Source organism: Nicotiana sylvestris, chromosome 1 (assembly GCF_000393655.2).
Source record: "Nicotiana sylvestris chromosome 1, ASM39365v2, whole genome shotgun sequence".
Taxonomy (NCBI): domain Eukaryota; kingdom Viridiplantae; phylum Streptophyta; class Magnoliopsida; order Solanales; family Solanaceae; genus Nicotiana; species Nicotiana sylvestris.
In genome coordinates this window covers 132,487,820-132,499,913 of record NC_091057.1, presented here as the reverse complement: position 1 = coordinate 132,499,913, position 12,094 = coordinate 132,487,820, and the positions used below count along the sequence as shown (strand labels likewise).

The 12,094-nt window shown below is 36.6% G+C and overlaps 2 protein-coding genes across 2 annotated transcripts; one reads left to right on the top strand and one right to left on the bottom strand.

Annotated features, from left to right (window-relative positions):
- Positions 1-1,141: 1,141 nt before the first annotated feature.
- Positions 1,142-1,765, bottom strand: LOC104241555 (3'-5' exonuclease-like). Its single transcript, XM_009796499.1, has one exon. The coding sequence runs from the start codon at positions 1,763-1,765 to the stop codon at positions 1,142-1,144; it is 624 nt and encodes a 207-aa protein (XP_009794801.1).
- Positions 1,766-7,963: 6,198 nt separating this feature from the next.
- LOC138874571 (uncharacterized) lies at positions 7,964-10,633 on the top strand. Its single transcript, XM_070153262.1, has 5 exons — positions 7,964-8,276; positions 8,338-8,548; positions 8,895-9,093; positions 9,625-9,957; positions 10,220-10,633. Exons 1-5 carry the CDS (start codon positions 7,964-7,966, stop codon positions 10,631-10,633), a joined length of 1,470 nt encoding a protein of 489 aa, XP_070009363.1.
- Positions 10,634-12,094: the final 1,461 nt, after the last annotated feature.

The window sequence follows — 12,094 nt, the reverse complement described above, 5'->3', positions numbered from 1 at the left end:
TACATTGAAAATATAGTCGCTGGAATATGTGTATATGTCTTATATTTTAGAAAAAAACCGACAAATAACCGAAAAACCAACAAAAATCGAATCGCTAAAAAATCATCTTAATTGGTTTGGTTTGGTTCCAATATTTAAAAAATGACTTACTTGATTTGGTTTCTTTTTAGAGAAAAATCGACTCAAACCGAACCATTAACACCCCTACCTTTCAACTGGGACAACCTCTAACATTTAGATTTGTTGTTTGATCCTACAATTGTCAGTCCACATGTGGATGCGGTAATGTGGAGACTGACAAAAAAAAAAATTATATTTGACATATCTATTTCGAAGTGGAAAAATAACATCGAGTACATACTAATTTGATGCTCGTATTATTACTATAAATAAAAACAATATACTCCATTAAGCTTACCCTTAACCAAAGATTTTGAAGAGCTACTTGAGATTGTACCAGCTACAGCATTCCATCCATCTCAATTTCCATGAAATTCGTTTTATCGAAATTTTCAAAAACTATTTAACTTTTATTGAAAATACTACTACGTAATAATTTATATAACATGTAGTTCAAGTTTCTATATCAAATGTATTTAACTAATCAAATTTAAGTTTTGACGTGATATTTTCTCTTTCAATTTATTGTTTAACTGTGTTTTTTCCTGCTACTACTAATAAATTAAACTAATATCTTAAGTTTTGGTATTTAAGTGAGGAGGGAACACCAAAACAAGCACTGACAATTGATATTTGGGGAGGAGGGACGACTAACAAAAGCAATATATATATATATATATATATATATATATATATATATATATATATATATAAATATATATATATCAAATTAAAAGCAACTCTTTACCGCTGAACACAGGGAACAATATGAAAGAGAAGCGAGGATATCCTCAGACTCGAGCAAAAATTTAGCATAAAATACGAATAATAGGCCGCTTTGACAAATGAAAACTCAAGATGCTTTCTTAAACATTAACAGCCAAATACTTTAAAATGAAATACTTAAAATTCGGACTTCGCCGAAGAAACCTTCAATAGACATTTGATTACCAGCAAACCATGCAAAAGAAAGATGACCACATTTATCTAAAACTCTTACTTAACTTGTTATGTAATAACTTCACATTTCCATGAGAAGCTTGTGACCAATCTTGTAGGAAGCATAAGCATCAATACAAGCATATTCAACTTGGCTTTCACTAAGAACCCTTGCCTCCCAATTACTCATGCACACATGTTTTGGCTTAGGCATATAAAGACCACATATTTCACGAGCAAGATCTTTCAATCCTGGACGAGAATACCTGCCTGGCCACGTACTCTTAGCAACATCACGAATATCAGCACTTCTATTACAAACCAATCTATACTCATTCTTTAGTTTAAGGATATCTTCAGCAACCTCAACTCCCACAAATATAAAGTTAGGATTAGCCAAGAATGTTTTGAGGGTTTGTGGCATTTCGTCCAAATAAAACAACTGCACTATGAGACACCTGTCGTCGATGCAGAGTTGGAGTGTAGCTGTTTTGTTGCTTCTATATGGACTAAAATTAGGTCTCCATTCGTTGTCTAAACCAACAACTGTGTCTTTTCCAGCATATTTGTTGAGCATTTCAGTTGCCCATTCATTGGCAATCGCAGCTTTATTAGTCACTGTTGTTTCAATTGTTCGTCCACCAAATTTGATTCGGTACTTTAAAGTGGTGGTGTCAGAGCTGCTGCTACCATATGATGAGTACATTGTTGTTGTATTGTGAAAACAAATTAGATTGATGTATTATTGTCGATGGCTCGCATGGCTATTTATAACAAATTTATATGTGTTTAATTCATCTTTTTTGGAAAACTCAGAAGTTTTTCTTATTAATTGCACTACTAGGAAACTGGGTACATTAGTTGTAAGATATCAAGAAACTGAATGGTCTATTAAATACTTCATGCATGCATGCCAAAAGTAATTATTAGGGACTTCGACTGATGAGTTTTCAAAACTTATCTCTCCCATTAATGTTTTTACAGGTTTTATTTTTTACTGTTTGTAATTTTGTTTCAACTTCCAAGAATAGAGTTTCTCTTTAAATCCTCAATCTCCATTGGATATTGTTGGGAATGACCTGAACATAGCGAAGACTTAATTTCTATGTGCGAAACCAAGAACTCGAGAGTATATACTTTGACTGCTAAACTAAAATGTAATAATAATAAAATCAAATCAAATCAAAATGACCCGTCTTAGGAATTGATAAGAACGATTTAGAGCCCGTTTGATTTAGCTGATTTAGAATAGCTGATAAGTATTAGGTGCTGAAAAGTACTTTTAAATGCTGAAGTTGATTCAAAAAATAAGCAGTTATGTGTTTGGATAAAAAGTGCTGAAATTAATAATAAGCAACTAAAGAACTGGGTATACGAAGGGTTTTGTTTTTAAAAAAAGGATTTTAGGGATAGAATAGTAAATATTTTGGTCAAACCTAAAGTGCTTATAAGTTGAAATTTGATAAGTTGGGGGAGACCAACTTATGGCTTTTGACTTATTTTTGGCTTATAAGCGCTTAACTTATAAGCACTTTTAATTTTACCAAACGCATAAATAAACCAAAAAGTGTTTATAAGCCAGTTTGACCCGCTTATAAGCTTACCCAAACACCTTCTTAGTACTTCTTTAGATCGACCGGCTGCCGAAACTGTTTTAGTAGTTGATTTTTTTAAAGTTCCGGATCGGAGGCGGAGTGGAATTTTCCTAATTGAGATTTTACAATCCGATCTATTGTTTAAAAGCTAAAATAAATTATATAAATAAATGAATGAATAATTAAGCACTTCTCATTTTGATAATTTAGGCTTTAAAATGAGGTAATTATTAACATAATTCAACATACTTGGACAACCCATTTTCATACTCAAGTTCGCATGAAAGTCTAAGTGTGAATGTCAAAAAATCAAATTACACGTGCTAGAAGGTGTTGAGTCATCGTAGAATGGAGTATATCATGTAATTAAGGCATCTAAATGTGCTTATAAGGATCTTGAGTTACTTTACTCATTGTTACGAGGTTTCATATTGAATACTCGTTGAGTTTTTTATTTGATTAGTTACCTTCAATAGCAAAGGTTGATACTTTATCTATTTTAAATAAATACCCTTTTAAAAAAATTCTATAACTACCTTTTGATTTTTTATAGTCATATATCTATTTATGGTCACCTCCTACTCTTAAGCTATAAAATAAGCTTTGTATTATTTTTCTCTCTCATATCCCCTCAAATTTCTCCTATCCCCTACCCCATATCTATTCTCCCTCTCTCTCTCTCTCTACTTCCTGATGACTTCTCCTACGGCGGATCAAGGCTGAAGATGAACTCCGCTATTTCGCCCAACTCCATCCAACAACTCAACTGCTTTTTTGCGTTTCTTGATTTCCCGTCAACCATGGCTGGTATATGAACGGAGCATATTATGGCCCATCAATTCCGCCGCCGTCCAAAACCTACCACCGCCCAAGCCACGACGGCGGGTGCTGTTGCAACCCATTCAGCTACTGTTGCGGCTGTCTCTTCAACTGTACCTGCACTTGCATCTTCCAGATACTCTGCACTCTTTTGGTCATCGTTGGTGTCGTAGCCTTTGTCATCTGGTTTATCCTCAAGCCCAACAAAGTCAATTTCCTGTTAATACATTTCAACAACAACAACAACAACAACATCCCAGTATAACCCCACAAATGAGGTCTGGGGAGGGTAGTATGTACGCAGACCTTACCCCTACCCCGAGGGGCAGAGAGGCTGTTTCGAGGAGACCCTCAGCTCAAGAAATCACCAAGTGACGATATATTAGTACTATTGATAGACTCATAATATAATAACATAAAATACATAACATACATAAAAGAAATTAAAATAGCAAAATAACAGTCATATAAGAGAATATAGGAAATACGAGAGAGATGGAAGGTAAACTAATATCCAGCGTATAAAGCCCTGCATCAGTAGCTAACCAGTAGTATCCTAACCTGTTAATACATTTCAATGTATTTAAATGTATCTCGCTGTATTTCATTGTATTCATTATCTTTTTTTTCATTTTATTTCAATGTATCTCGTTATATTCTTTGTATTTCATTATATTCATTATCTTTGTTTCATTGTATTTCAATGTATTCTATGTATTTCATTGTATTCTATGTATTTCATTATATTCAATGTCTCGCTATATTCCATGAATGTATTCATATGTTTTTTTTAATTAATATAATTTATATATTCAGTTGTATTATATAATTTCTCTGAAGATTGCTATGTTTTTGGGGTATTTTTCGGTTGAGAATCTTTTTTATAATTGAAAATACAAAATTTGTGTATTATAATTGAGTTTGTTCAGTTATATTAGGAGTCTATTATGTTAATTGATTCATTTTCTGTTTAAAAATAGTGTAATCCCTTGTTTCACGCCATGAATAGAGTCGAATACAATAATTTGTCCAGCTGTAATCTCATGTTTCACGCCATGAATACAGTCGAATACGCCCGAATACAAAAATTTGTCTAGCTGTAATTCTCTGTTTCACGCCTAGAAATGCTACTGTATTCATGAATACAGTAGCTTAAATACATCGAATACACTCTAAAAAATCTGAAAACATAGCTATAGGAAGTAATATAGTAAATGATAACTACAACTAGCTAATAACCACTAAAACATAGTGGTGTTTGAAAGTTTCTCTTTTTTATTACGTGGTATCAAGACATGTCCTTAATTAGTATGGGCCCAAAAAAAAGGACATGTACTTAGCTAAGAAGAAAAATCAAGCCGATATGTGAAGAAATGTATCTTTTATATTAGAGGTTCATATAATTCAATATTTATTAATTTGTATTCTTTTCACTAATTGGTTAATTTTGGAAAGCAGTGTAATATGATAAGTATAGTATATAATTTAGCTATATCATGTAAAATGATTTAATTTAGCTCCCACTTTGGCCCATTTTGTATGGCATGAGCTGTGGACTTGTCAGCTTAGTTAAGTTATTGATGCTTTGCGTAGAGTATATATATTTGTATGTATATCGACTCATATCTTACTTTTGTTTCATGAATTTAGGATATGAAATATATTGATTTATATTAATTTAATGTATTTTTATGTGTAGGAATGATCCGGGAGCAACCGGGGCGATATGTACGAAATATGAGACAAAACAGACAAAAATAGAAAAAATGGGCATTGTAGGTTCAATTTCACAGCACCATGGAGGGCGCCTGGCGCTAGCCAGGGCACCAGTGACGTGAAGTTTCTCCAAATTCGTTCGGGGCATGGTAATTTCGGCCCTAGACCTGCCCAACACGTATAAAAGCAAAACTAAACTTATTTGTGAAGGGGAGACACCACTTTTGAGAGGGAATACACACAAGAAGGAGCAAAAACATCTCAGATTTCTTCATCTTTTCTTAGTATTTTCAATTATCGAAACTTATGAAATTATTTGCTAGTATCATGGATGGCTAAAAACCTATTGTTCTGGGGTTGTGATTTAGCCACGAATATTGTTGTTTAATATTGACTTAAACTTGATTACAATTCACGAATATACGGTTGTTTATTTAATTCTGTAATTAATTGCTTAATTATTTGGCCAACAGTTAGGTTCTATTTACTATCTATTCTATGCTTGGAAAAGCCATGTTTAGATTAGAGAAGAATTGAAGAGAGCATGATCTTAACCCTTAGGGGGAGGGGGCGGATTTGTGGTTAGGATAGGAATATACCTAGTCACCGTGCTTAATTAAATATCGTAATCTTAAAGCGTCTTAATAGATTGATTTCATAGAAATATAGGCGTTAATATATTTTGAATAGGCGAGTAATACTTTGGAAGAAGGCTATGAGAGCCATTATCGATTAATTAGCTATCATAAGTGAATTGTATGAGAGGGAGAGTTAACTATAACACAATAAAATTGGTGAATCTATCACAACCATGGAATATTTGTCTCCATTGAATACATAACAATCATTTTACTGCTTGATAAATTAGTTATTACTTAGAATATAGTTTAGTATAATCGCATTCTTGAACTCGAATTTAGCTTGACTGAATAACAATATTGGTGAGTTAGCGGGTATTTGATATAAGTCTTTGTGGGTTCGACACTCGACTTATCATTTTATTACTTGTACGACCACGTATACTTGTGTGTGTGTTTGGGAGCAACAAGTTTTTGGCGCCGTTGCCGGGGACATAAAATTTAGCTACTTGACTGACTTAAGCTCTTATTAGTTATTTGTTCAAGTTTTAATTTTCGATTTACCTTGTTTGTGTTAACACATGATCTTCTCTTGAATGCGGAGGGGTAGAAGCGCAAACAATCTCCTTCCTCTTGATCCTGGAATTGAACGAACACTTTACAGAGTGAGGAGGGAAGTCAAAGCTATAACTAGAATAGAAAGAGAGTTGGACATCGTAGTTCAACCACGGCCAATAAAGATGGAAGGTAACGCAGAGCGTGAGGTGATAGAAGCCGCAAGGCCCAATCTAGCTAATATGACTCAGGCTATTGTGAAACCTGAGATCACAGGACATTTAGAACTCAAACAGTACATGGTATACAACTGATTCAGTCCACATGTCAATATGTGGGTCTATCTCATGAAGATCCGCATAGGAACATTTAGAATTTTTTGGAAATTACGGACACCTACAATTATCCGAACGTTTCCAAGGACTATGTCGGACTAACACTTTTTCCCTTTTCACTGCTGGGAGAAGCTAAGGAATGGTTGCAGAAAGAGCCCGCGAACTCAATCCACACTTGGGATAATCTATCAAGGAAATTCTTAATCAAGTTTTTCCCTACTAAGAAGACAAAGTCATTGAGGAGTCAGATTCTTGTGTTCAAACAACGGGATGGCAAGATACTTCATCAAGCTTGGAAAAGATACAAGAAGCTACTCAGAGACTGCTCGCATCATTGTCAAACTGATGAGGTATTGGGATACACTTTTGTTGATAGGCTAGATAAGGCATCAAAGATGAATCTTGATTCAGCTTGTGGGGGTAGTTGCATGGCGAAATCGTATAGTGAAATTCAACTCTTGCTAAATAACTTCACTGCTAATGATCATAACTGGCAAGGAGATGGGGATTCACGAAAGGCAATTAAACAGAAAGTAGTTGGGTTGATTGAGCTTGATGTCTTCTCAGCCATGAGAGCTAATATAGTAAAATTGGCAAATTAGATGAATAGAATGACAATGCAACAAACACAACAGATGCAACACGTACAACTGATGTCTCTTTGCTGCGAACTATGTGGTGAAAATCATATGAGTTATATGTGCCACACGAATCCTAAATCCATATACTATATGGGGCAACAGAGAAGGGGTCCAATAAATCAGAACGCACAATATGGGAACACTTTCAACCCAAATTGAAAGAATCATCCCAACTTTTCATAGGGTGGAAATCAGCCGAATCATAATCATTATAAACCCCAAGGAAATTTTAATTAACCTCAGAAGCCACCTCAACAGGTAGAAGAGAGTACGAATGATTTGTTGAATAATTTGTTGCTTGACAATCAATAACTCAGGACCGATTTTAGAAATCTTGAGAGGCAAATGGGACAAACTTGCTAGTGCCCAAAATACTAGACCAGTTGGAGCTCTTCCAAGTGATACTGAAGCTAATCCCAAGGCATCCCTTAATGTCATGTCATTGAGGAATGGGAGGCAATTATAAGAAGCCCATGCGAAAAAAGAGAAAATAGGTGACTTTTAATAAGAGGCCAACCACTATAGAATCAACATCAAAAAAATCTAAGGAGTCAGAGAAGCCAGTTGAAGAGTCGGTAGCTGAGCAACCCCCACCATTGGTTGCAAGGCCACTACCTCCGTTCCCTCAAAGATTACAGAAAGTCAAGGATAACGCCACGTATAAAATGTTTCTTGATATTTTGAAGCAGGTGCAAATTAATATTCCATTGGTTGACCTATTACAAAAAGTGCCCAAATATGTAAAGTACATCAAGGACATAGTGGCAAACAAAAGAAGGCAGACCGAGTTCGAAACTGTGGCACTCATTGAGGAGTGTAGCTCAAGAATTCAAAGAAAGTTACCTCAGAAATTGAAGGATCCAGATAGTTTCACTATCCAAATCTTGATTGGTAAACATGCAGTTGGGAGATCCTTGTATGATCTTGGAGCGAGCATCAATTTGATGCCGCTATCTGTGTTCAGACAATTGGGTTTGGGTGAGCCACGCCCAACAACGGTAATCTTACATGGTTGATCGCTCTCTTGCTCATCCTGAAGGAGTAATTGAAGATGTGCTAGTTCAAGTGGGGTCTTTCATATGCCCTACTGATTTCATTATCCTGGACTACGAGCCTGATCAGGAAGTCCCATTTATTTTGGGGCGTCCATTCTTAGCCATGGGCCGAGCTATTATTAATGTTTGCGAAAGAAAGATGACGATGAGAGTAGGGGATCGAGTGAAGGTATTCAATGTTTATAAAGCACTCAGGTTGCCAACCCACTATAAAGAACTATCCATGATCTCTGTGGTGGAGAGTGATGCCACATTATTAGTGCCCTATATGAGCCCTGTAGATCCTATTGAATGAGTGTTTATTGGGGATGAAGAAGATAGTGAAGATGAAATGATGGGTCAAATTGAGCAAGTACTAGATATGTCCTGCAGTTATGTCCATGGGTTTGGAAAATTTGAGGAGTTGGACAGGCCTGTCACTCTGACCCCTCCTAAGCCATCTATTGAAGAAGCTTTGAAGAGAACTTAAGCCTCTTCCAGCGCATCTGTGCTACACTTATTTGGGGAACTTTGAGACATTACCTGTGATTATCTCGTCCAGCTTGACTAACACTCAAGAAGACAAATTGCTCAGAGTACTCCGCAAGCATACAAAGGCTATTGGGTGGACTATTGCTGACATCAAGGGAATTAGTCCATTGGTTTGCATGCATAAAATCTTCTTGGAGGATGGACACCGCCCTAACGTGGAGCTGCAAAGGAGGTTAAATCCCATTATGAAAGAAGTTGTGAAAAAAGAAGTAATCAAGTTGCTCGATGCATGTATCATTTTTCCTATTTCTGGTTGTGATTGAGAATGAGAAAAGGAGCTAATTCCTACTCGCACTGTGACGGGGTGGAGATTCTGCATTGATTATAGAAGGCTCAACAAAGCAACCCACAAGGACCACTTTCCACTTCCATTCATTGACCAAATGTTGGACAAATTAGTCGGGCATGAATACTATTGCTTCTTTGATGGTTATTCGGGATACAATCAGATTGTCATATGCCTAGTGGATTAGGAGAAGACCACTTTTACTTGTCCTTATGGTACTTTTGACTTCAAGAAAATGCTATTTGGTCTTTGTAATGCACCAGCTACTTTCTAGAGATGCATGATGGCTATTTTCACCGACATGGTAAAAACATTCGTGGAAGTGTTTATGGATGATTTTTCATTCTTTGGGTCTTCTTATGATGATTGCTTGATGAATTTATGCAAGGTGTTGTCCTGTTGTGAAGAAACAAATTTGGTACTGAATTGGGAAAAGTGCCATTTTATGGTGTAGGAAGGCATCATGTTGGGTCACAAAGTGTCAAGGAGCGGCATTGAAGTTGATAAGACAAAGGTGGAGGCAGTTGAAAAATTACCTCCACTTATTTTAGTTAAGGGTGTCCGGAGTTTCTTGGGACACGCGGGATTCTATCGGCGCTTTATTAAAGATTTTTCTAAAATTGCTAATCCTTTGTGCTGGTTGCTTGAAAAAGATGTAACTTTCAACTTTGATGATGCATGCCTCATGGAATTCGAAAAACTCAAAAAGAAGTTGGTGTCTGCTCTCATTATTATGGCACCTGATTGGTCCTTACCATTTGAACTTATGTGTGATGCGAGTGACCATGTTATTGGGGCACTGCTAGGCTAGAGGAAGGATAAGGTGTTTTATTCCATCTACTATGCGAGTAAGACTCTTGATGATGCACAGTTAAATTACACCACCACTGAAAAGGAGTTGTTAGTTGTTGTGTGGGACTTTGAGAAATTTCGGGCATACTTAGCGGGAATGAAAGTCATAGTCCATACCGATCATGCAGCAATCAGGTATCTGTTTACAAAAGAAAGAATCTAAGGCTAGATTGATGCACTGAGTTTTGTTGCTGTAGGGATTTGATGTAGAAATACGAGATCAGAAAGGAACAAAGAACCAAGTAGATGACCATCTATCAAAGCTGGAAAATCACGACCACGTGGAGGAGGGTGGCCAAATTAAAGAAGTCTTTCCTGATGAGCAACTTTTTGCTATCACCCAAGACCCTCACCCATGGTACGCAGATTATGTGAATTATCTTGTGAGTGAGGTACTTCCTCCTGAAATTGAATCTGAAGCTAGAAAGAGGTTTCTACATGATGTGAACTTCTACTATTGGGATAAACCATATTTGTACAAGCAATGTGCTGATCAGCTGATGAGGAGGTGCATTCTAGAAAATGGGGTAGAATTAGTGTTGTATGATTGTCATGCATCACCTTATGGGAGCCATCATGGAGGAGATAGAACAGCTGCAAAGGTATTGTAATCCGGTTTCTTTTGGCCAAATTTATTCAAGGATGTCCATGCATTTGTTAAGAAGTATGACCAATGTCATAGAACAGGAAAAATCACAAGGAGGCATGAGATGCCTTTGAATAACATCCTAGAAGTTGAGATTTTTGATGTGTGGGGGATAGATTTTATGGGACCATTCCCATCGTCTAGAGGAAACAAATACATTTTTCTAGCAGTTGACTATGTGTCAAAATGGGTGGAGGCAATTTCCTTGCCATTGATTCCATGGTGATAGTTGCGTTTGTGAAAAAGAACATATTTTCGAGGTTTGGGACTCCACGTGCCTTGATTAGTGATGAGGAGACTCATTTTTGCAATCGGTTATTGAATAACCTACTGGCTAAATATGGAGTTTGCCACAGAGTTGCTACAGCATATCATTCTCAAATAAGTGGGCAAGCTGAGGTGTCAAACAGAGAAATAAAACAAATCTTAGAGAAGATGGTGAGTGTGAATAGAAAGGATTGGGCTGCAAAGTCGGATGATGCCTTATGGGTGTATAGAACTACATATAAAACGCCAATTGGGGCGTCCCCTTATAAGCTTGTTTATGGTAAGGTATGTCACCTGCCCGTTGAACTTGAACACAAATCATACTGGGCCATTAAGAAGCTGAACATGGACCTTGAAGCTGTGGGCGAGAAAAGACTTTTGCAGTTGAATGAGTTAGATGAATTCAGGTTGTACTCCTATGAAATGCTAAACTTTATAAAGAAAAGACAAAAAGATGGCATAACAAGCACATCAAGCCGCGTCATTTCAAGCCAGACCAACATGTATTATTATTCAATTCTAGGCTAAGGCTATTTTCTGGAAAGCTAAAATCGAGATGGTCAGGCCCGTATGAGGTGGTGAGAGTCACTTCTTATGGTGCAATTGAGCTACGAGCTTTAAATGGTGAAAGGAAATTTTTGGTGAATGGACATATAGTCAAGCACCATTGGGGAGGAATAATTAATCAAGAGAAGACCAAGGTTGTACTCGCTGATGAGTAAGTGAGACTCTGCGTCGTGCCACGACGTTAAATCAGGCGCTTGTTGGGAGGGAACCCAATTTTTATTGCTTTCCTAGTTTAATTCTTAATTTTTTTTTCTTTTTAGTTAGAGTAGATAGAGTTTGCATTTTCTTTGTAGGCATAGAAATTATAGATATAATGGTGTAGTACGTGTAAATTGAGTATATAAAAGTTTGGGGGATTGGGATGCTTCAAAAAAAAAATCCTCGAAAATAACGCTCAAGCCAGTGCCCAGCACTGCCCGGGGTGCTGAAGGTAGAATGTTCCAATCCCCCAGCACCAGGCATAGCGCTGAGCGCTGGGCTGGGGTCCAGGTAATTTTTTTTTGCTTTTCTTTTATTTATTCTATGACCCATACCCATCTAACCCTACCCAAATATCCATTTACTCTAACATTCTAACCCATCGTAATACCCA

Bases quoted from the DNA above. Each gene is read 5' to 3' on its own strand.
- LOC104241555 (XM_009796499.1), bottom strand. From the start codon at position 1,765: ATGTACTCATCATATGGTAGCAGCAGCTCTGACACCACCACTTTAAAG.
- LOC138874571 (XM_070153262.1), top strand. From the start codon at position 7,964: ATGTTTCTTGATATTTTGAAGCAGGTGCAAATTAATATTCCATTGGTT. The intron at 8,277-8,337 runs GTGAGCCACGCC...CTCATCCTGAAG, and splicing joins GTTCAGACAATTGGGTTTGG to GAGTAATTGAAGATGTGCTA. The intron at 9,094-9,624 runs GTAATCAAGTTG...TTTATGGTGTAG, and splicing joins AAGAAGTTGTGAAAAAAGAA to GAAGGCATCATGTTGGGTCA.